General features: G+C 43.5%; 1 protein-coding gene across 5 annotated transcripts in view; it reads left to right on the plus strand.

The window, feature by feature from the left end:
- The window catches only part of EGFL6 (EGF like domain multiple 6), a 261,136-nt gene that overhangs the window by 63,861 nt on the left and 171,933 nt on the right, over nt 1-25,342 (plus strand). For 4 of the 5 annotated variants that reach the window (XM_085008529.1, XM_085008530.1, XM_085008533.1 and 1 more), the window contains one exon: nt 14,817-14,918. In XM_085008529.1, coding sequence (XP_084864655.1) covers nt 14,833-14,918 — 86 coding nt within the window. In that variant the 5' untranslated portion in view covers nt 14,817-14,832. Of the gene's footprint in view, nt 1-9,723; nt 9,846-14,816; nt 14,919-25,342 lie in introns of all 5 variants that reach the window. The other variant, XM_085008528.1, reaches the window with a different exon arrangement.

Raw genomic sequence — 25,342 nt, forward strand, 5'->3', positions numbered from 1 at the left:
CACTGCACGAAAGGAAATAGAACTGCAACACACGTGTTTACTGAACAGCACAGAAGGAAGAGTTACTACAGAAATTCATTTCATGTATTTTTCTATGTAATCACGACAGATTTGGTTTCCTCCTTGTGTGAAGGGAGATTCTAGAAAATTGTGGTCTAACCTGCTCTCAAAGATTCTTAGTTCTAGAATATTTGAAATGCTCGCTGGGAAAAAGGTTTAAAATCCACTTACCACCCCCATAAGAGTTAAATTGGCCTGAACAGACTATAAAATTACAAAGCCCTAGCAAAACAGAGGCTCCACGCTGATTGCCTATTGATTAGAGGAGAGAAAGAGAATTAGAATGAGTTGTTAACATCTTTGCTAAGAAAGTTTCTTTTCCTGATGGGAAGGTCATTATAACAGGATGACACATGAGCATTTTATACGTAGCATCACTGTATGGCGAAAACCATATACAGTTTAGTGAACACTCAAACTACAAAATGAAGCAACCCACTCTCCCTGGTGACTTGCCCCGAACTAGTAATGATCAAGCATGTACTGCAACCCTTCCACTTAAAAAGATGGGTGGGGAGGAAATGCTGGGTGAAAAGGTTTGATTGTGTTAAAGAATATTTTCATGCTTCTGCTGATTCTTTGTGCTGCTAGGGGTTAACATTTGGTGTCAGAGGCTCTTTTATTGATGGCAGTGTCTAGCTATGTAAAGTATACCCCTGGAACCTGCGTGTGGGGGAACAAAGCTGTCCCAATTAGTAAAGTGAAAGTCTGGCACCATTGAGGGCAAGGAAGAATCCTGATGGGTTATATTGCATTTAGGAAAATGGTTTTCTTTCTTAAAATTTATCTGAAGGAGAAGTTCCCGGTAGGGGACAGCAGGTTAAGGACCTGGCGTTGTCTCTGTGATGGTGAGGGTTCACTCCCCAGCCTGGGGCAGTGGGTTCAGTATCTGGCGTTGCCGCAGCTGTGGCTCAGATTCATTCCCTGGTCCAGGAACTTCCATATGCTGTGGGTGCAGCCAAAAAAGAAAAAAATATATATATGAAGTATATTGTCCACAATATACTTTGTCCGTGGAAGATGTGTTTTCTTCAAAACCTTTTTTTTTTCTTTCTTTTTTTTTTAAACTAAGCATTCTTTTTTCTTTCTTTCTTTCTTTTTTTTTTTTTTTTTCAGGCTGATACATTTTAAACGCTCACAAAAATCCTGTGAGATAGGTATTGGTAATCTGATTTTTAAAATTATAAGGATAGAGAAGTTCTCCTGTGGCAAAGGAGGTTAAGGATCTGGCATTGTCACTGCAGTAGCTCAGTTCGCTGCTATGGCATGGGTTTGATCCCTGGCTGGGCAACTTCCACATGCTGTGGGCACATCCAGAAAAAATAAATAAAATCATCAAGATAGAGATATAATTTTATTTGTTTTTAACTTTATTCAAATATAGTTAACTGACAATGTTGTATTAGTATCAGGCAGACAGCAAAGTAAATCAGTTATACATATACACCTATCCTTTCCTTGTCAGATACTTTTCTCATATAGGTTATTACACAGTTCTGAGTAGATGTCCATGTGCTATACAGTAGGTCCTTGTTCTTTATGTATTTTATATATAGTAGTGTGTATATGTTAATCCCAACCCCTAATTTATCCCTCCCCCCAGTATTTCCCCTTTGGTAACCATAAGTTTGGTTTTGAAATCTTTGAGTCTGTTCCTGTTTTGGGGGAATAAGTTCTTTTGTACCATATTTTGTTAGATTCCACATATTATTGATCTCATATTTGCATTTCTCTGATTTATGTCACTTAGAATGATAATTTCTAGGGGCAGCCATGTTGCTGCAGATGCCATTATTTTGTTCTTTTTATGGCTAAGTAATATTCCATTGTATACACGTACCACATCTTCTTCATCCATTCCTCTGTTGATGGACATTTAGGTTGCTTCCATGTCTTCGCTATTGTAAACGGTGCTTCAGTGAACATGGAGGTGCATGTATCTTTTCAAATTATAGTTTTCTATGGCTATATGCCCAGGAGTGGGATTGCTGGATCATATGGTAATTCTATATTTAGTTTTTTAAGGAACCTCCATAATGTCCTCCGTAGTGGTTTTACCAATTTACATTCCCACCAACAGTGTAGAAGGGTTCCCTTTTCTCCACACCCTCTCCGGCATTTATTGTCTGTATAATTTTCGATGATGGCCATTCCGACTGCTGTGAGGTGACTCATTATAGTTTGGACTTGCATTTCTCTAATAATTAGTGATGTTGAGCATCTTTTTGGCCATCTACCAAAACCTATTTTTACCTTATCCTAGTAGAGGGTGTCAAATGAGTACCAAAGTCCATCCATTCCACACTGTTCCACTAAGCCCTTGCACCCTCCTGGAGTGATATTTAAACTGGGAAAGTCAGACTTGAGACTATTATAATTAGCATATCTTATATACGGTTCCCCAGGTGGGAAATGGCAATGCATCATAAGATGAAACCAAACCCCATAGGTTGGGGAAGGGATTACTTAGGAAGTAGGGGTGCTTGATATTCAGACAATAAATAATTAAAGGAGGGGGGCTCTCTGAGGATGAAAGGAGAAGGGAGTTCTCATCTGAAGTTTCGAGTGGAAAAGGATTATTTCCAAGCTCATGTAGTTGGTGGCATCATTCATTTCCTTGGAGTTTGTGGGACTGAGGGCCTCAGTTTCTTGTGGGCTGTTGGCCGGAGGCTGCCCTCTGCTCCTTGCTGTGTGGCCCCGTCCACGTGACAGCACTCGGGATGGCTGCTTGCTTCTTCAGAGCCAGCAACAGAGGTTTCTCCTAGCAAGACATTAAAATCTTCTGTGACACAATAACATCTGAGTAATCACATGCATCCCAGCACCCTTGCCATATTCTATTGCTTAGAAACAAGCCGGTGTCTCACCTACTCTCAAGGGGAGGAGATTATGTAACGGCATGAACAACAGGAAGTGGGGATCATGAGCGCCACCCTAGAATCTGTTTGCCACAGGTGGAAAAGTTTGAGAAGCAAAACCTAAGCTGTTTCTGGCTATTAACCTCTTAGCTGTAATAATGTATCAGTCAAGAAGCAGACTGAGTGCTGGTTATAGGTGTAGAATACAAAGAGGCAGTAGTAGTGCAGACTGTTTGCTTTTATGGATCAAGATACAACTTATCGACAGGGGAACGGTTAACACTATGCCAACTTAACAATTACTGTGTTTCTGAATTCTTGTTATTTGAAACATAAGAGCATTGGAGAAGGAGGGCCTTGGCAATGCAAAAATGAGAAAGGACAGACGCTGAAAGAAGAGTCCAGTATTGGTTGGAAAATGAATGAGAAAACGAGGAGGAAGAAGATACTTAGACCCTTCTTCCCTCTGAAAACATAAGTGTCCTGTCCCATCTCAGACCTTCCTATCTCTTAGATCCAATTCCTTCTCCTTGCCTGATTTTGTCTAGTTCCAGGCTCTGATGGTGTTGCTCATCCATGAGGTGATGTTGCCATAGTAGTTACTGATGTGGATTCTGCTACCCATAGCTTGTCTCTGGTCCCCCTTTCCGCCCCTATCAATTGGGTAAATTGTACACACTATGAATGCTTACTGACTGTGAAATAGAATTATAATCACATTTGACTTCACAGGGTTGATGGAATGAAACAAGTTGCAGCATGGAAAATGCTAGAACAGCTCCTAGACCCAGTAAAGGCTTCAGATGGTAGCTACTACTATTTTTCTTTGAACCAGTGTTGATTTCATGTCGGGTATGTGTACAATTAGACGATCTCTTTCACCAACCAGTTATTCTGGGACCACTGGCAAATTCCATCACGTGTTTCCATATTTGGCAATGCCACTATGCTTGGCTGTCTCTCATATATATGTTGAAACATTGGCTGAATGCATCATAAAATTCTCTGCTGATCTAAAGTTACTATAATTCATTGCAGCAGCACTTGATATGCTTCAGCCAATTTATTTTCTCCCTTGTTAAGGAGAAAAAGTAGGACGCACAAGCCCTCATCTATCATTGAGGGTAGTCAGCCTCTGCAAGGTAATGTAATGAAAAATGACTCACATCCATAGCAGTAGTCACCCTTTCTGCATTCTGACCATGAAATTTCACCTCATGTTTATGCCTCATTTTCTGTCTCCCTTAGAATTTAAAACTAAAGTCATGATCATGGTTGCAGGATTTTAAAAGATTTAGTCATAGTAACCCCAAGGCCTAAAGAAAGCCATGAAATCTGATAATTGTTGCTCACTTTGGGGATATATATAACTCCTGACATAGCACCTCAGCACTCAATCTGGTAGCTCTCAGACTACATTCTCAGCTATATTTTTATCTTCCCTTTACAAAATCCCTCACCTGTTGCATTTCTGCAAAGACTAGTTTCAAGGAGTGCTGCTCAAATTTCAAGGGGCACACTTTCCCCGGGAGTCTGGTTGAAGTTCGTATTCTGATTCACTAAGTCTGGGGTGGGGCTCAGGATTCTGCATTTCCGACGAGCTCCCAGGGGAATACCCATGGTGCAGGTCAAAGGACCCCACTTCAAGTTGAAAGGATTTAAAGGACAGATGCCAAAACCAGCCACACAATCAAACTCAAATGAGCCTCTTGAGAGTTTCCGAAACCCTTTCAACTGTGAAGCCAGCTCTCAACACTGAAATTCAATCCTGGCTGCCCTGTGAGCACCTCCTGTGTCCTATGGGTGATGGACCCTAAGAAAGGGTGGTGGTTTCGTGTATAATCAGCCTTTTAAAAGCAAAAGCTGTCATTTAGCCATAGAGAATTCACCTCTTATTTCTGGTGATAAAAATAGGGGGAGGGAGTTGGGAGGGGAATAAGGAGAAAGTCTATCATTGATGTATTTATGCTCAGAAAAGAATATGCATCCTGTCCCCCAGCTCTGGCCTTGAGGTTGTGTTTCCTGAGGGCATGTGTTGTTTCACCTTCCGCTGAGAACAACAAATGACCACAGATGGGCCCAGAGATGGCTTTGAGCTTGCATCTTCTGGAGCCCCTATTAAGTGGTTGCAAAAAATGCCCTATGAAATCAGTGGGTTGAATAGTTTAGAAGTCAGTTCCCCCCAGATGGCCAAGAGATGATGACCAGGGCACAGGCATGATCACCTTGGCCCCATCTCAATAGGTTTTGAGAAGAAAGGCAACTCCAACAGTCCATTAGGTCTCTGTGTCACAAGAACGGGTGCACGTCAGAATCACAGAGGACATTAAAAATATTGAGGCCTGAGGCCTGCCCCCAGTGTCTGGGATCAGTGGGCACCCGGGTGGGTCCAGGTGCTTCTGATGTGTAGCCAAGGCTAAGAAACACTCTTCAAGGCCAGTGAGTCTCAAAATGGAATAAGCATCCAAATCACTTGAAAGTCTCATTCAGACAGATTCCTGGCTTCTACTCTCAGAGTTCCTGCTTCGGTTGGTTGGGGGATAAGCCTGAGGATTTGCATTTCTAATAAGTAACCAGGTGATGCTGGGGCTGGCCTTGGGCCAACGCTTTAGAACCATTGGGCTAGACTAGGGGCCAGCCCCTGCCCCTCACCTGTTTTTGTAAATAAAGTTTTATTGAAACACAGGCCCGCCCTGTTGTTTACATAATGTCTGGGTCTGAGCTGCGTTCCTGCCGCAGAGACTGTTTTGGAAGTAAGTCCTAAAACATTGACTTGCTGGTCTTTTACAGAAAAAGTTTGCCAGCCTCTGCCGTCGGTGCCAAGGGTTTTCAACAAGGAAACTACATTGTCTCCCTAACATTTCTACTCTAGAGAAGTGGGTTGCAAGAAGGATTGGCCACCAGGAACTGAAGGGGAAAAGGGATCCAGGGAAAGGAATCAAGTTTCTCTCTCCAGTTCATCAAGCTGCATCATCACCCTCTCTCTCTTCATGAAAACTCTTAATAATACTGTCTTCTATTTGTCCAGCCCAGTGGTTCTCAAAGTGTGGTCCTTGCCACACAGCGTCCCTATCACATGGAATTTGTTGGAAATGCAAATTTTCAGGCCCTAAGACATAATAGTTCAGAAACTCTGCTGGTGGAGCCTGGCAATCTGGTTGAACGAGGTGATTCTGATGCCTGCTTGAGTATGACAACCACTCATATAGTACCCAGAGATTGCAAAGAACACGTATCTCATTTAACTTAGCGCAAGATGGAAACGTGAGTGCACTTTGCTCTTTGAGTTCATTCAACACTAAGTTAAACTTCTAAAGCTAGCAGGTTTTTTATGAAAATGTAAACACATGGTATGATCTCTTGAAGGAATGCTTTGGTGAATCCAAACAACCAGAAGTGAAGGGAAGGCACAAGTTAGAGCCTTGGGGCCGTGTCTCAAATGTTAGAGTAGCAACATCAAATGGAAGGGGTTTTTTTTTTTTTGGGGGGGGGTGGCGGGGAGGGAACCGACTCAGGAGGTCTGGGGTAGAGCCTGAAAATTTGCAGGTCGAACAAGTTCCCAGGTGAGGCTGATGCTATCGGGGCAGGGACCCCGCTTTGCGAACCGCTGAGTCTAAGCACCATCTTTGGTGTTCTGTGAAACTGGACTTTCTTAGGAGCTCTGCATGTGTAAGAAGAGTGAGAATGGGTATGTGGTGGCTGTAATGAAAAGCAGGCCTCTTTCATACATCTTTGTCAGAGAGTGGGAGCAGAAGAGAAAGGCTGAGAGGTTCCTTTGGGATCTGAGTCGGGAAAAGACCCCAGTTGCGATATCCCAGGTTTCTTCTTACAGGTACTTGGTTGAAAATTAGAGCCAGCAGCAGGAGGCAGACTTTTCTTTGGGAAGTTGTAATGAATGACCACTTGGCATTTTAGATGTTTCAGATAGAAAAACTGTTGGTGAAGCAGGTGAGCAAACCCTGGAGTTCGCAACAGGCCACAGTGGATTGAGAACCTGACTACAGCAGCTCAGGTCACTGCAGAGACGTGGGTTTGATCCCTGGCCCAGTGCAGTGGGTTAAAGGATCCAGCGTTGCTGCAGCTGTATTTCAGATTCAATCTCTGGCCCAGGAACTTCCACATGCCATGGGTGCAGCCTTTAAAAAAAAAAAAAAAAAAAAAAAAAAAAGGAGCAAACCCTGAGAGGTCTGCAGCTCAGTGGCACTGAGAAATCAAGCACATTCTGAAATAAAAAGCAAAAGTGCACATAAAGACGAATCTAGAGCCACTGAGTCCAGTGAGTAGCAACCTTGGCGAACTCGTGTTTCCTATTTTCTTAATTGCTCCCCATCCTTTGAACCTGCTGCTTCCTAAAGTGTCGTTCAGCCGTGTTTTTTTTCCCTTGTCTGCTGTGATTTGGGTTTTGGTTTTTTTTAAAGTTTTATTGAAGTAGAGCTGCTTAACAATATTGTGATCATTTTTGCTGTACAGCAAAGTGATCCACTTAGTTCAGCAGTGCTCTTGCCTCTCTCTCTCTCTCTCTATCAGCTCGACTTCCCCTTGTGTCCCCTTCATTCTCAGGCGGGCTCTCAGGGGCACCAAGCTTTCCCAGGCTTCTGTCTTTGAGGCTCCGCAACCCAAAAGAGCTTCTCTTTCCCACGAGTTGAAAACCCCAGTGCAGGGATCGGCTTTGACTTTGGTCTGCGTCTCTCCCCAGGTCCCACACTCCCCAGGATGGAATACCCTGGGATTGTCCCTGGTTGCTTGGGGTGGCATCAACCTTACTCAGACCCCTCAGACTGTGACAAAGGTACGGTCCCTAGAAGATCCCCAGGGGAGTGGAAGCTGGGATGTTCGGCCCCAGAGGCGCTTTTCACCGTGGACGGGGACAGCTGCTTTCTTGGGAGTCAGGAGCAGAGTGTCCCATGCTAGCTGTCAGTTTTAGACCCTCAGGTTTGAGCCAGGATGTGGAAGACTTTGAATTGTAAGAGAACAAGAAAGAGCATGGACATGAATATCCCTAGTGGGGAGCTAAGGACAAGGTTTTGGAGCCACATAATGGTATAATGGAGTAATATTTTAATAGAATTCCTTGATTTTGTCTCAGAAGGAAGCTTAAAAAACCGTTTTTTAAGGAAGCCATCTAAAGACTATTGAAACAGGACAGACAGACGTAGGGTGATAGGAAAGGGGGCTGTGCAGCTGATGGAAGGAAAGGTACTTGGTGGACAGTCTTATCTCTTGGGAAGTTGTAGACGCGTCAGAGACCCATGTCTGCTCCACGCATGCGCTCACTGGGGCTGGCGTCGCTAGGGGGCCGGTGTCAATCTGCCTGGCTTGGCTGGGGGAGCCCCACCGAATCAATTTTTGCTCCCCAGCCCCCGTGGACACTGCTACTCCCTTACAACCCCCCACTCCTGTGCCTCTTCCGCTTCTGGGCCTAGGTGGGCTCCTGTTCCCTTTCTGCCCTGTTGAGCTTATTTTGAGCATGCCATTGTTTTCTAATGTGACATGTTTAGCGCTAAGGAGTCCTCAGGCTATGAGCCCACAATGCCGTCTTGACCGCGAGCCTGCCTGCTGGCTCATCTGAAAAACTGTCCCAAGCACTTGATGACGCGTTCTCATCCTGGCTGCCCAGCATTGCTCCTTTGTCCCTTTCAAGTAAAGAGATGGGTGCAGAATGTATTTTATGAGAAATGCGGTTGGACAACTTCTTTGACCCACGTTAAGTTTAAAAAATACTATGGTTAGGATCTGATCCTGGTGAAATAATCTTCAAAGTGTAGCCAATGAATTCAGAAGGATTTTGTTGACCGTATAACAAGGAGAACATGGAGAATTTTACTGAAAATAGGAGAAGCTTATGATTTTTATTAGAAGAATGAAACCTGGTGTGTTCTGGGAGAGGACGGCCAAGGGCAAGTCGTCCTCACCCTTGCCGTTGCTACTTGGGTCATCATTCGGGAATGGGTCTCACGCTGGGCTTTTCAGATGTCCATAGACCGCAATGGACATGGTCCACTGTCTGCTGCTGGCGCTCACCTGACGTCCTGTCCTATCCCCATTCGTGCCTTTGGCTTCTGCTGTCTGGTTCCGCAAGATGCGTGCGTGGGTGAGCCTAAACAGAGGGGAAAAACAAAAAAAACAAAAAACAAAAAAACTGGATGGGTTATGTCGTGGGTGTGCTCTTGCAAATGTGATATTTCAGCAGCCTGGAGAATTACCAAGGCAAAAGAGACGACTCCGCAGGCAAATTTAATGACTTTTAAAGAACCAGCACTTCCACATTCCGAGTCTCAAATGAGCTTCTTATCGGCTTGCTCAGGTCTTTAAATGGGTTACTTTCACCGGGAAATCTTAGCTTCAGGGAAAGAATTAGGGCTGGCTTAGAGTTTTCTCAGAGGTACTAGAAGCATATAAAAAATATTCACAACAGTCATTTAGAAGTTATAAAATGCAAGCCTTCTGCTTGCTGAACTTATTCCTTATCTTCTGGGGGGAGCTTGTGGAAAGAGTCTTCAGTCCATTTTCTGTGCCTCCGTCGATAGCCTTAATCTATCTATAATTTCATCTATAACTAGAGCATTGGTCCTCAACTGGGGTGGTTTTGCCCCTGGGGCCCCCTGGAAATGTCTAGGGACATTTTTATTGAGCACACTGGGGCAGGGAGAGGCCTCCTGACGTCTAGTAGGCAGAGACCAGGGGTGCTGCTGAACATCCCACAATGCACCAGGTGGCCCCCAACACAATGAATTATCCTACCCCAAATGTCAAGCGTGCCATGATGGAGAAACCCTAATCTACACCTTTTCTTCATCTTGGACAGATTTCACAAGGAATGGTGGTTTTAGGAAATAACAGTTCTGAGAATTAAAGCGCCATTGCTTCTTCGACGTTTTCATATGGGGAATCTACCCACTAATGGTCCAGCTTTATCTTTCTTTCTAGGTAAAAGTCTTTAAATGGTTTTTATTATTATTATTACTATTTTGGCTACATCTGCAGCATACGGAAGTCCCCAGGCCAGGAGTTGAATCAACGCCACAGCTGATCCTTAATCTACTGTGCAGGGCCAGGGATCAAACCCACACCGCCCCAGACAATGCCGGGTCCTTAACCCGCTGAACCACAGCGGGAACTCCTTCAAGTTGTTTTAAGAACAGACATTGGAATACTTTTAGCCCCAGTTCCATTCGTTCACTTCCAGCAGAGAAAGTCGCCTTAGGGATGTGACTGGGATGTTTCTAGGCTGGGGAGAATCAGGATAAGAATCAGATTTGTGGCCACACCGCTGCTTGGGTGAGCAGCCCCCAGTCTGCAGAGATGCAGCAGTGGACAGGGGCTTCTGGCTGGGACTAGACAGAATCAGGCACAATCAGCTCCTTCCTTCTTTCCTTCCTTTCAGAGAATAATCACTCAGAAAAATTTAAAGCTCTTAGGAAATTATTTACAGAAAAGAACAAATTCACAAAATGAGCAAGTTTCAGTGTTCACCATTCTATATGATAGAGAATAAAGGAAGCAGGATGGAGAAGAATCAAGTTTAAGGTCATTCATGGGGATTTTGAAAGTCTTGTTATATAAATTCTTTATTGCATTTTTTGGCCGCACCTGCAGCATGTGGAAGTTACCGGGGCCAGGGATTGAACCTGAGCCGCCGCTGCAGTGACAACGCCAGGTCCTTAGCCCACTGTACCATAAGGGAAGTCCGAAAATCTTGTTATATAAAGAACATGTTTCATTATGCATTTCTGTTTCAAAATATATTAAATCATTAATTAGCATTTTGTCACCAATAGGTATTTATTAAGGACTTAATGTGGGCCTAGCATTCTGCCAGACACGAAGCATATTTATTCCAGACAAGTAAATGTGAAAATCCTTCCTGTGACCTTTATCAAATACCGTGATGTGTCACTCTGCATGAAATCTAAATGTTCTTTATCCCAAGTTTAATTTCAGTCTTCCTCATTGAAACAGGTGTATGGTTTAAGAGAAAAGCTACAGAGCTTTCACATTGAAATCCCACCATCAGTTTGCACTGGGATGCGGCTCCAGTTTCCTGGGGCAGAGACACCCACACTTTTTCCCCAAGATAAGATCACGCACGATACCTTTCTCCCAGCTCTTTGCTTCCTCCACTCAGCTTCTAAGGAAATCACAGAGGAAACAAATACATCCAAAATCTAACCCCTTCCCACCACTCCTGCTGCACCTCCCTGCTCCCCAGGCACCGTCTTGGCTGATAGATTAATCCAGAATCATCTCATTGGTCTCCCTGCTTCTACGCCACCACCACCCCCCTCTTCAGCCTCTTCTTCATGGAGCAGGTGGAGTGATTTTCATGAGAAGAAAGACCCTGTCATGCTCCAAAGCCCACAATGGCTCCCCATTGCCCTCGGAGTCAGTGCTGCATCTTTGGGCACCCCTTCCTCGGGGCCTTTGCACGTGCCGTCGCCTCCACCTGAAAGTCCTTCCTCCCTCCCTCGGTGGTCAAGGCTCACTCTCGGCTCCAATAACACTTCAGCAAAGAGGCCTTCAGCCACCAGCTTCCCACTGCCACAGCACTGCCTGTGCTCCTTTCCCCACATTGTCTCTCCGCACCACTTACAACTCGCCCCGTCGGATGAAAGGTCCATGGGGACAAGACTTTTTCTCTGTTTTATGCCTGGCTATATCCCCCATAGCCAGAACTGTGCCTGGAACGAATATTTTGGTCAATGAATAAAAATATAAAAACCACACCTCTTCAGTAAATGTGTCTGCTTTTCTACCCCATTGAAAGGAGGACAGGTAGACCCAATCACAGGAATGCTAAGTGGATTAGGACCCATCCATATTTCTTTATATCCAGTTTCAAATTGAAAGTACCTAGTTACGGAGTTCCCGTAGTGGCACAGTGGTTAACGAATCTGACTCGGAACCATGAGGTTGCGGGTTCAATCCCTGGCCTTGCTCAGTGGGTTAAGGATCCGGCGTTGCCGTGAGCTGTTGTGTGGGTTGCAGACATGGCTCAGATCCCAAGTTGCTGTGGCTCTGGCATAGGCCAGCGGCTACAGCTCCGGTTGGACCCCTAGCCTGGGAACCTCTATATGCCGCAGGAGTGGCCCTAGAAAAGACAAAAAGACAAAAAAAGAAAGAAAGAAAAAGAAAATACCTAGTTATTAACAAGGACCTACTCTGTAGCACAGGGAAATCTATTCAATACTGTGTAATAACCTATATGGGAAAAGAATTCTGAAAAGGAACGGATATACATATATGTATAATTGATATACTCTGCTGTACACCTGACACTAACACAGCTTTGGAAGTCAACTCTACTCCAATAAAATTTATAAAAGAATTCCTTCCGGCAAAATAAAAATACCTAGTTAATAAACCCACACACCTATAGTCAACTAATCTATAGGTGACAGCCTGTTCAATAAGTGGTGCTGGGAAAACTGGACAGCCACTTGTAAAAGAATGAAATTAGAACATTTCCTAACACCATACACAAGAATAAACTCCAAATGGATTAAAGATCTAGATATAAGACCAGACGCTATCAAACTCTTAGAGGAAAACATACGCCAAACACTCTCTGACATAAATGATAGCAACACCATCTCAGATCCACCTCTTAGAGTAATGACAGTAAAAACAAAAGTAAACAAATGGGACTTAATTAAACTTAAAAGTTTCTGCACAGCAAAGGAAACCCTAAACAAAATGAAAAGACAGCCCACAGAATGGGAGAAAATATTTGCAAATGAATCGACTGACAAGGGATTAATCTCCAAAATTTATAAACACCTCCTACTGCTCAATACCAAAAAAACAAACAACCCCACCAAAAAATGGGCAGAAGATCTAAACAGACAGTTCTCCAAAGAAGTCATACGGATGGCCAAAAAACACATGAAAAGATGTTCAACATCACTCATTAGTAGAGAAATGCAAATGAAAACCACAATGAGGTACCACCTGACACCAGCCAGAATGACCACCATCAAAAAGTCTACAAACAGTAAGTGCTGGAGAGGGTGTGAAGAAAAAAGAACCCTTTCACCCTGTTGGTGGGATTGTAAATTGGTGCAACCACTGCGGAAAACAGTGTGGAGATGCCTCAGAAAACTCAAAATAGAACTACCATTTGATCCAGCAATCCCACTCCTGGGCATCCAGAGAAAAACCACAACTCGAAAAGACACATGTATTCCAATGTTCATGGCAGCACTCTTTTCAGTAGCCAAGACGTGGAAACAACCTAAATGTCCATCAAAGAGGAGTGGATCAAGAAGATGTGGTACGCATACACAGTGGAATATGACTCATCCATTAAAAGGAAAGAAATGATGGCATTTTTAGCAACATGGATGGACCTAGAAATGATCATGCTAAGTGAAGTCAGCCAGACAATGAGACACCCACATCAAATGCTTTCACTGACATGTGGAATCTGAAAAAAGGACAGAATGAACTTCTTTGCAGAACAGATAACTGGCTCACAGACTTTGAAAAACTTATGGTTTCCAAAGAAGACAGGTTGGGAGGTGGGGGATGCACTGAGAGTTTCAGATGGAAATTCTATAAAATTTGCTTGTGGTGATTGTCATACAACTGTAAATATAATAAAATTCAATGAGTAATTTAAAAAATACCTACAAAAAAAAAAAAAAAAAAAAAAAAGGAGTTCCCGTCGTGGCGCAGTGGTTAACGAATCCAACTAGGAACCATGAGGTTGCGGGTTCGATCCCTGCCCTTGCTCAGTGGGTTAACGATCCGGCGTTGCCGTGAGCTGTGGTGTAGGTTGCAGACGCGGCTCGGATCCCGCGTTGCTGTGGCTCTGGCGTAGGTCAGTGGCTACAGCTCCGATTAGACCCCTAGCCTGGGAACCTCCATATGCCGCAGGAGCGGCCCAAGAAATAGCAAAAAGACAAAAAATAAATAAATAAAAATAAAAAATACCTAGTTAAGTTTAAGTCACTAATTACAAATGGGTCAATTAATAATTGGTTAATATATTACAGCATGTGAAAAAATCTAGCCAGATGTATTCCTGGTGTGCACCTAAGTGCAATTACATCTTTGTATATGCAAATTCAAGTCCTACCACCAATCAATTCACCCTCTCTAAGCTGGGGACAATATTTTGCCAACCTGTTGGAATTAGGACCAAATATCAAGTAATCTCTTGATTTTCCTTTCTCTTTTCCTTCTGCCAGCCAAACTCACTAACCATAGGTCTCCTGGTTCTGTATATATGACTTTGTGTGTGGGTAAGATAAGCAAGTAGCCCAGCACTGTCTGGGAGAAACATAATGTGAGCTACATTTAAAATTTTCCAGCGCCTCAATTGAAAAAGTAAAAGCAAATAGGTGAAAATTATATACTTGGAATAATATAATTTATTTCACCCAGTATATCCAAAATATTCTTTCAACAAGTAATCAACATAAAAAGATTAAAGGTGGAGCTCCCTGGTGGCCTAGAGGTTAAGGATCTGGCATTGTCACTGCTATGGCTCAGGCTCAATCCCTGGTCCTGAAACTTCTGCAGGCCGTGGGCATGGCCAAAAAATATATTAAAAAGATTAGTGAGATATTTGGCATTCTTTATTTGTACTGTCTTGAAAATCTGCAAAATCCAGTGAATATTTGACACAGCGCATCTCAATTTGGACGCATTTCAAGTACTCGGTAACTCCATGGGGCTAATGGCTCCTGTTACGTTATGATGTTTGTGTGCCCCCCAAATTCATATACCCCTCAAATTCCTATGTTGAAATCCTATCCCACCATGTGATGGTATTAGGAGGTGGCGCCTTTGGGAGGCCATTAGGGTCGTTGGGGGCCAGGGGGATAGAGCTTCATGAATGAGAATAATGCCCTTATAAGAGTCACAAAAGAGCTCATGCTTTCTCTTCTCCACTAGGTAAGGATACACGAAGATGGTTATCTCTGAACCAGGAAGCAGACCCTCACCAGACATCAAATCTGCCAGCACTTCGATCTTGGACTTGTGGCCTCCAGAACTGTGAGAAATGCATGTTTGTTTTTTAAGCCTCTTGGTCTCTGGTGTTTTGTTACAGCCGGCTGAATTAAGATGGCTGTCATATTGGACAGTGTGGGTAGAGGCTTGCTCTTTCCGTGTCTCAATGGCCCAGCTTCACAATGTTACTACTTATTCACTCACTCAAAACAGACTTTTGAGTGTCTATCATGTGTCAGGAGCTGTTCTGGAATATAGCAGTGAACAAAGCAGACAAACTTGCCTTCCTGTCCAGAATTTACACTCTAGGCAGGAACAGAGGAGGCAGTCATAGGTTGACAGCAGGGAAGACGACGGACAGTGCTCATGGAGAGGGATGCTAGGGAGAGCCTGGGGGCGGGCAGGGTCGCAATCATAAGATGATGGTTCTAGAAGGCTTTGCTGAGACTGTTGCACCTGAGCAGCCTGAAGGAGGTGAGGGAGGAAGGCAGGAGGACATTAGGGGAGGAGGGCTCCAAAAAAGGGAAGAACAGGGACAGAGATCATCCTTGGAGCATCAGCCAATCTGTCACAGGGCCGCTGTGGCTAGAGAAGGGGAGCGTGCAAAAGGAGCATTGTAAGATGTGGGGTGGAAGGGGAAGGAAGCGTCATCAGAACTTGGTGGGATTTTGGCTTTTCCCCTGTAAATTGGACTCTTGCGAGGGTTTTTAAGTTAGTAAGATCTACTATTGAAGTATGGTGATTTACAATGGTGTGTTAATTTATGCTGTATAGCAAAGTGATTCAGTTTTATATATTCTGTTTCATATTCTTTTCCATTATGGTTTATCACAGGATATTGACTATAGTTCCCTGTGCTGTACAGTAGGACCTTGTTGTTTATCCATTCTGTATATAATAATTTGCCTCTGCTAATCCCAAACTCCCAGTTTATCCCTCCCCATTGGCAACCACAAGTCTCTCGTCTATGTCTTGTAGTCTATTTCGTGATAAGTTCATTTGTGTCGTAGATTAGCGTCCACATATAAGTGGTATCATATGGTATTTGTCTTTCTCTGTCTGACTTACCTAGTATGAGAATCTCTAAGTCCGTCCATGTTGCTGCAAATGGCATTTTGTTCTTTTTTATGGCTGAGTAGTAGTCCATTGGGTACATATACCATGTCTTCTTTATCCATTCACCTGTTGATGGACTTTTAAGTTGCTTTCATGCCTTAGCAATTGCGAATAATGGTGCCGTAAACATAGTGGTGCCTGTACCTTTTTGAATTATAGTTTTGTCCAGATAGACAGGCAGGAGTGGCATCTCTGCATCATATTGTAACTCTATTTTTAGTTTTTTTAGGAACCTCCACATGTTCTCCATAGTGGCTGCACCTATTTATATTCCCACCTTTTTTCCACACCCTCTCCAGCACTTATTTGTAGACTTATTAATGATGGCCATTCTGATCTGTGTGCGGTGGTACCTCATTGCAGTTTTCATTTGCATTTCTCTAATAATTAGTGGTGCAGAGCATCTTTTTGTGTCACTAGCACCTTCTGACTGAGCCCATACATCTGCTGCAAATCCTGGTGCCCTCTCTTTTTTCCCCTCTATGTATCTCTGCATACTGCCCTTGACGTGCGGCCCTAGAATACACTGCTGGAATGTGACATGTGATTGATTTCTTCAAAGGTGGCCTTCATGCTATTATCTGTTCTGCACCTCTTTTCTTTGCTCGTTTGGCTACATAGAAGGACAGAGGGACTATACTGTCAGCTCTCAGGAAAGCCACCACGTGGGAAGGAAAAGATCTGTTACTGGGCAATGTCTTGCATGGGGCACATGCCCCATGGAAATAAAACATACCTCCCGATAGTGCATTCCATGTGTTCAGATTAAAATTTCTCTTAGCTGAGGTGAAAACATCACCCTTCACAAGTCTGCCTCTGAGACAAGGAGAGTAGGAGAAATACCCCTAGACCCCTGCTGCTTCCAGTGTGCTCAAGACAAGCAGTGTCAGCACCAGCTGCAGAATCTCAGGCGACAACCTAGATGTGCTGGGTCAGAATCTCATTTTAACAAGATCTCCGGGTGCTCTTTGCATGTGAAAGCTTCAAAAGTAGAGCTCTAGGCCATGTAGCTCTTAATCCTCTGAATTTCCCTACCATAATAACAATGCTTTAATGGTATAAAAGAGCAAGAACATTTACTATATTTCATGATGATAAGGTTAACTGGCCTCCACTGGGTGATTCTTCTGCTCCCAAGGGTATCCCCTGGGGCTGGAGCCACCTAGAGACTTGAGTGGGCTGGAATACCTGCACTGGCAGAGAGAGAGTGCTGGCCGCCAGCTGGGAGCTCCCCTAGGGGGCTGTCCTCTGGAGCTTGGGTTCTCCTTTGCATGGACCCTCCATGGGGCTTGTCTGTCTCAGGCACGTGGTTTGGTTTTAAGGGACAAAGCTCCAGATCTCTGGAGCCTTTGAAAGTTACCTGGTGGGAGTTTGCTGCATTCTATTGGTCAGACCAAGTGACACGGACAAACTAGATTCAAGGGGAAGGGAAATGACTCCATCTTTTGATGGGAAGAGTGACAAGGGATTTGTGGCCATGCATAATCCATCTCCAAAGAGAATAACTGACATTTATTGACCAATGATCACATAAGTACTATTATCCAGTGTTACTCAATTTCATCCATTTTAAAATACACATTTAAAGAAAAAAAAACTTTTTATAGATCCACAAGAAGTTGTTGAGACAGTACAAGGAGATCCTGTATCTTTTTCACCAAGTTTTCTACAATGGTTAAACCAGCATAATTTTAATATAACATCAAAGCCAAAAACTGACATCGGTACAATGTGTATGGGGGTTCTACGTCAGTTTATAAGTGCGTAACTGGCATTTCTTGGGTGATTGCCACGTAAGTATTGTTACCATCTTTCATCAGTTCCAAGAGGCACATAGTTCATGGCTAACTCCTCTGAAATGAAAATGTGTCGCAAGAGTCTAACATTTCTTACAATTAGGAGCATCATTTTCCTTAGTGGTGCTTAAAATAATGGTGTCTTCTACAATATCTATATAGGATGTCTTAGGTTCAGTAAAATATGTATTAGCCCCTTTGACAAATAAACAGAGACGCAGAGTGGTTAAGAAGCCTGCCCAAGGAGTTCCCTTCATGGCTCAGTGGTTAACAAACCCAACTAGGATCCATGAGGATTGGGGTTTGATCCCTGGCCTTGCTCAGTGAGTTAAGGATCCGGCGTTGCCTTGAGCTGTGGTGTAGGTCGCAGCCGCGGCTCAGATCCCGAGTTGCCGTGACTGTGGTATAGGCCAGAAGCTGTAACTGATTTGACCCCTAGCCTGGGAACTTGCATGTGCCCCCGGTGCAGACCTGAAAAAAAAAGAAAAAGAAAAAAAGAGAAATTTGCCAAAGGTCACACAGTGAGAAGGGCTAGTGATGGGAACATAGGGACAGAATTCAAACCCAGGTGCTCTGATCCGACCACCAGCAAGTTTCATCTGGACTCTGTTGGAAGGTAATTGCAAGATTAATTTCAACTTAACACCTTACATATTTGGCAAGGCGTTGGCAAGGTTAGTGAAAAGTACGTAAGGAAGAGATGGACGAACTCCAGTTCTCTGGGTCCTGATCCCGCGTGTTTACCCCACACTACACTACTTAGCACAGAGTTAGCTTTCTGTGCATTCAAAGACTGCATGGCTTAGAAAGTTCACAGGAGCAACAAGCTCTGAAGCTCTTTGACTGTGAGTCTAAGCAACAGCGTGCTGCCCTTCTCTAGCTGCTCCCTACCTTCTGGTGCAATGAAGCGGCTCTCCTTAGTGAACACATTGCACGCTGCACGCCACCAATCCTTCTGCAGGGACAGAAAATTGAATAGGAAAAGTGAAATGAAGAAAATGGGAAGGAGGCGATTAGTTTGGTTTTCATATATGCGGTGGAAATCAGGCAGATTCTGGAGACAAACAGACCACCTATGGGTTGAAAAAATTGTGTCTTTTAATTGTAAGGCTGTTTCAACCACTTCCTACAGATGATGACCTCCCCTCCGCCTTTTTGGGGGGAGGGGGGGCATCACTAGAAAATGCTAAAAAAGAAAAAGAAATTGTCTTCAGCGGTGCCTTGGAGCTCAAGGCGATGCTTGCCACATAGACCACCAGTAAGAAAAGAGGGAATTCATTTGACCAGATGGGATATATACAAAAATAATTATAACTCACAAGTTTAAACTTTGCTCCCCGGGTAGGTCTTTGAAATCCTCATCTTGAACTTGGGGCTAACAACCCAGAATCATTTCATCTGGTCGTCCCAGAAAGCAGGGTTTGCACTCCAGTTGCCTTGGGTCCTAAATTCAATGCAAAATAACAGCTGGTTTGAAATGTACTCCTTCGTCCTTTGATCATGCGCTCTTTGATATGAGCTATTTTGTGGGTCAAGAAATGCCCCAAAAATAAGGTCTTTTGCTAAGGTAAAGACAATTATCTAGACCACCTGGGCATCCATTGATCCAACGAATCGTCATTTCTGTGTAATCACATCTTGTCTGGGCGTGTGTGGTCACATAATATACTTGATGCGAGGAAAAAGAATTTTCTCAACTAGGCCAGATAAAGAGAGGCCAGATAGACTTGACTTTGCTTGGAGTCAAGATTCAGTTTGCAGAACTTGAAATAGAGGAGGTGGCAGAGGGCAAGAGGAGAGATGTCATTTATCTAACACTGGCCTCCAAGCCATGGCGTCTCGTGAACTCCCACCACAACCCCCAAGGTAAATGCCACCAGTCCTGTTTCATGGATGAGTAACTCTGCCTCAGAAAGGTTATGTAATTTATCTGAGGCTGCACAAGTAATAGAAGGCCGGTCAGGCCGCACACTGTTCTGTCACACGAATTTCAAAAAAATAGCTGGCCCCTATAATTTGGGGTAAGGGGTTATGGGCCTATATTTTATTAAGAGTCCTATTTATAGCTCTTGTACTTCAGGAATTAGATTTCAGTGAGGTGGAAAATCCAGCCAGGAGGTCATAGGGTCCATTTTCTGCTCTGGGGTCGGATAACTGTGTGTTTTGCAGAACTTGCCTCATTGGGGTTCACTGCACAAAGGTAGGCCTCACCCTTGTAGACCTGAATTTTTTTTCTTAATTTTAGAAAGGTTGTATAGCATACATAGTGTCTGTTATGAAGTCCTTCGGCAGGGTCAGGGATTGTACCGTATAATCAAACACATTAACATTTCTACAGTGAAATGTGTGAATATTCACCCTAAAAGGAAAAAAAAGGCTGTAAGTAGCATCTTGATAGTTGAAGTTGAATTTTGCTAATAAATCACTGATTTTTAAAACTTTGAATTTTCAAAGTATTTAGATCATGGGATTGTGCATAAAGAATTTGTAAATTTGTAGACCTATACATTACCTACTTCTTTGTTATTTAGAAATAGAATTCTGAAGGATCCCAATCACTGGTTCCAGAAAGTTCTCTCTTTTCCTATAAATTTGTAGCACATTGGGCTTCCACTCAATGGGGCCCCTAACCCAGTATGTGCAGTTCAGCTCCGAGCCTCCCTCTGTGAGATAAGTAGAGCTCAAGGTGGATGAACATGAAATCTGCTTGTTATCTTACTGAAGTTTAGTTCCCAGTGAACCCCGTTTCATATTTGTACCTTCTGGTGCTAGTGGTGTGTGTGGCTGTGTTCCCTCCATACAAGACCGTAGAACCACTTGGCTAGAAGGAACCTTCAGGATCATCTAGTCTAATTCCCTGTGGTAGCAGCCTCCAAGATACCTCCAATGGTCCCTACCTCTGGTATCAACACTGTAGGGTAGTCCCCTCCAACACTGTACCAGTATAGGAAAAATCATGGTACGTCACTTCAGAGATTAGATTATAAAGACACTATGGCTTCCATGTCTCTCTTTCTCTCACTCATTCACTTTCCATTCCTCCCTCATCTCTGCTCTGGGAGGAGCCAAATGGCCCTGTCATGGGGGAACCCTAAAGCAGTCCTCTGAAGTGTCCATGTAGTGAAGAACTGAGTCCTCCTGGCACCAGCCATGTGAAGGCGCTATCTTGGAAGTCTATCCTCCAGCCCCAGTCAAACCTTCAGATGACAGCCCCCTTGGCTGACATCCTAACTGCAAGTTAAATAGAGACCCTAAGCCAGAACCACTCAGCAAAGCCATGCCCAACTCCCAATCCACAGAAACTGTGAGATAATAAACGTCTGTTGTGTTACGTCACTGAATTCTGACGGCATTTTTTTTTCCCACAGTGATACATAATTAATACATCCCCCTCATTTCACAGATGAGGAGATTGAGTCTAGAGACATGAAGAGATTCTCCAGCACCCCTCTAGGCCTGGGAGTCCAAGGGCCAGCCCAGCTCATTCTGCTTATGTGGAATAAGGAGGACGTCTTCAATTTTTTTTGATCTTGGATGTTGTTTCCCAGAATCGTAAACTAGAAGCCCCTGGAAAATCTGCCCAGTAACTCAACTGTGAAAATGAAAGTTTGGCACAGATGTCCTGAGGGAGGGAGTCTACTTCTAGAGGGAGTCTACCCACTTGCTAAATCTCCCAAAATAGCCTTCTTTTGTGCGTTTGTTTTTCAGGAGGTGGCTTTTGTTTTTCCCTGTAAGGGTTGAACTTTCTAGACTGCACTTGTTAAGCCAGGGAAAATAAGAAAGCGTTTGGCCCTTTTCCTTGGGGTTGAAGGGCATGCTCTTAAGAGACTGTCCACTCTCTCATAGGTTTTATCTCCATGTTGGCTCTGGCCTAACCTATGAGATTGCATCAGGCAGCAAAGCTGCAGCTGTCACCCTGGTTATGTTACTGGATGAATGAGTCCACCCCCTGCTGTAATGCTAGTGTCTTCTCTCACCAGCTGCAGTTTACATACAGGATGCATTTCCTGTCTGAAGCCCCCCTTGTCTGCCTCTCATATCTCCCTAAGCCATATGCTATGTGTTTAAGTACAGATGGAGACATTAATCATGTAATTCATCATATGGGAGGATTCAGAGTCTGGCTATTTTATTTCAGTATAAGTATGAACTTCTCCCTCTGATACTGGTAGAAAAAATCCAAAAAATGTCAGTGGACATCATACCAGGTAGAATATCTGCCTCTGCTTCATTTAACTGGATTCTTCCTTTTAAGGCAAAAATGTGGTATGGCACATACAGAGATTACCGAAAGATAATCTAGTGTGGTAAATTCACAGCAATGATAGCCATAATTCTTTTTTTTTTTTTTTTGATAGCCATAATTCTTGATCCCCGTCATGTATCCTCACTCTTTGGCCCGTGACTTCGCAGTACCTTTCTCTAAGCAGTCAGTGCCTATGCCCCATCACTTGAATCTAGACTTGCCTTGTGACTTGCTTTGGCTAGTAGAATGTGGTAGAGTGACTGTGTGACAATTGCAAGTCTTGGCCTCAAGAGAACTTGGAGCTCCCATTCTGTCTCTTGGAACCTTGTCTCTACCCTGTGAACATTCCCAAGCAAACCAGTGATCAGCTGACAGCCAGCCAGCCAACCCCTAGATATAGAAAGCCTGGCCAAGATCAGCAGAGCTGCCAACTTGACCTACATTTGACCATAAATGTGTGCATAAGCCCAGCACAAATAACCACCCAGTCATCCAGTAGACTCATGAGCAATAAGGAATGGTTGAGTTTTAAGCTACTGCAGGAATTCCTGTTGTGGCTCAGTGGGTTAAGGACCCAAAGTAGTGTCCCTGAGGATGCGAGTTCAATACCTGGCCTCACTCAGTGGGTTTAGGTTCTACATTGCCCCAAGCTGTGGGTAGTTCAAAGATGCAGCTTGGAGGCCTCAGCTGCAGCTCTGATTCAACCCCTAGCCCAGAAACTTCCACATGCTGCAGGTGTGGCCATAAAAAGAAAAAAAATTTTCTTAAAGCTACTGAGTTTTGGGGTGATCTGTTTTGCAGCATCATTTGTGGCGATAGATAACCGATGCACATAGGACAGTGTTTTCTTTGGTCGGTGTTTGTATTGTGCGGCATGTTTGGACCCCAGGCAAGAGCCTGGCTGTGAGAGGTTTTTAGAGAGAGAACTTTGCACGTCGTGCCTGGGGGATATAAGTCTGACTGACAGTCTGAGATCCCCATAAGAGGCAGGGCCTTGGGTATTACCCACCTGTGTATAGACTTCCAGGTAATTGTCCTATTTCCAGTACAATACTGCCACCCTTGAATGGATTTAGTGTCCTTCTTCCAGAATCTAATCCCACTGTTTCAAAATTCCTGAGATGAAGACCTTCTATCCTCTGCCGTGGCTCTACTGCATCTTATGGAGATGTTCTAACAAACCCACCTATTTTTAGCAGCGCCTGCCTCCCACTTCTAGAAGTACCTGCTCCACCAATTCCAGAACATTTGGTGGGGTTCTGGTTGTGGCTGGAGTTGGTTTTCCAGCTTGGAGCTCTCTGGTTAGAGGAGGCAAAGGCAATGAATCACAGCGCACTCTCAGACTTTCTTCTTGGAGAGGATTGGGCATGTGAATGGGGCGAGGAAGAGGAGAGCTTGGCTCCAGGTTTCTCAAGGTCATGGGTAAGAATGACCCACAGGGAAAAAGAGGATTGATTAAAGCAATGTAAGGGGAAATAGCCATGGAAGAGCTATTTAGAGGCTTTAAATTGAGCTTCAGTGGCATTTTCAGTGACTAGCAGGGAAAAAATGCTGATTTGAAACTTATAAACAAGGACCTGCTTTGATGAAACCTCACAACCATTTACAGCTGAAATCTTCACAATTCTCTCCCAGTGGCCGAAAGTTCACTTCCGCCCTAACACTATCAATGACTTTTTTCCAAAAGTCAAGTTTTCTATCATTGGTCATGGTTAGATTCCAAGTGGGAAATATTACATACGTAGTATTTTTATTAAGTATTATTCTTGTTTGTGCTTTTCTTCAAGGCCGTTTCCTGGGTGCTGTCTCCAAAAAACAACCAAAGAAACAAAAAACAAAGAGGACAATGTTCATGGTCACTGCAAAGTGTAAACAATTCAGTTTCTCTCCTTCTCCTCATTCTTCGCCCAGACTTCTTTGCCCACTGGATCTGGTTCCTCAAATCATCATTTGAAAATAAACATTATACAAAGAGGAAAATACATTCTCGACTATGATGATGAGGCCCCCTCTTACAAGTATCAGTCAAGGAATAGACATATTGTTTGGAATCAGTTACAAAATGCTGTTACTGTAGACCCGCTCTCAAGGCTAGCAGGTTTCTCTTTAGTGGTCCAGGGGCTCATGCCAGGAGATCCATGCTGCAAGGTCTCATGGGACTTTTCCCCCGACCACTCCCTCTATCTGATATCCTCTGATCTCATTGCAGTGTTTGCAGTATTTTTTTTTTAATTGAAGTGCAGTTGACTTACAATGTTGTGTTCATTTCAGGCATACAGCAAAGTGAGGTGATTCAGTACACACACACACAAACATATATATAAACACATTCTTTTTCAGATTCTTTTCCCTTAAAAGTTATTACAAAATACTGAGGACAGTTCTCTGTGCAATACAGTAGGTCCTTATTGATTATCTTTTTTACATATAGTAGTGTGGAGTATTTTCTTTAATAGGTAGAAATGTTATTTTCCTGCTCATTTTCCTTTTGCACATTCGGTGAATACGAGCTTACCTTCCTCAGTGATCCTGTGTCTTAGTCCTCTACTGGCTTGTAACCAGAGCTCACATTTTAATTGTCCTTATGAATGCTAACCTTATTTCAAAAAGTAGGGTACTACATAATTTATTTAGTACATGTTCTTTAACCGAGGTGTAAATGACTTACAGCATTATGTTATCTCAGTGCCAAGCGTGGTAACATTAATGATTTGATGTTTGTATATATTGTGAAATGATCACCACAATAGGTCTCGTTAACACCCATCACCAATACACAGAGAATTCTATTTCTCGTGATAAGATCCTTTAAGATCTACCCACCTAGCAACTTCGAAAAATACAATGCCATATTATTAACTGTAGTCACCATGCTGGACATTACATCCCCAGGACTTAATTTGTAACTGGAACCGATCACTTTTGACCCCCTTCACCCATTTTCCCCATTGCCCAGTCCTTGCCACTGGCAAACACCATTTAGTTCTCTATATCTCTGAGTTGGTGAGGTTTTTTTAGATCCCACATATGAGATCATACAGGATTTGTCTTTATCTGAATTATTTCATTTAGCATCATGCCCTCAAGGTTCGTTCATATTGTCAAAGAGGGCAAGTTTCCTTCTTTTTTATGGCTGAGTAATATTACATTGTATACAGGTACCACATTTTCTTATCTATTCATCCGACAGTGGACGCTTGGGTTGGTTCCATGTCTTGGCTATTGTAAATATGCTGCATTGAACATAGGGGTGCATGTATGTTTTTGAGTTTGTGTTTTTGTTTGCATTGGATAAATACCCAGAAGTGGGA

The sequence above is a fragment of the Sus scrofa genome, chromosome X (assembly GCF_054392235.1).
Source record: "Sus scrofa isolate SSC_HxYL_T2T_F1_AM1 chromosome X, Sscrofa_HxYL_maternal_Yorkshire_Landrace_v2.0, whole genome shotgun sequence".
NCBI lineage: Eukaryota > Metazoa > Chordata > Mammalia > Artiodactyla > Suidae > Sus > Sus scrofa.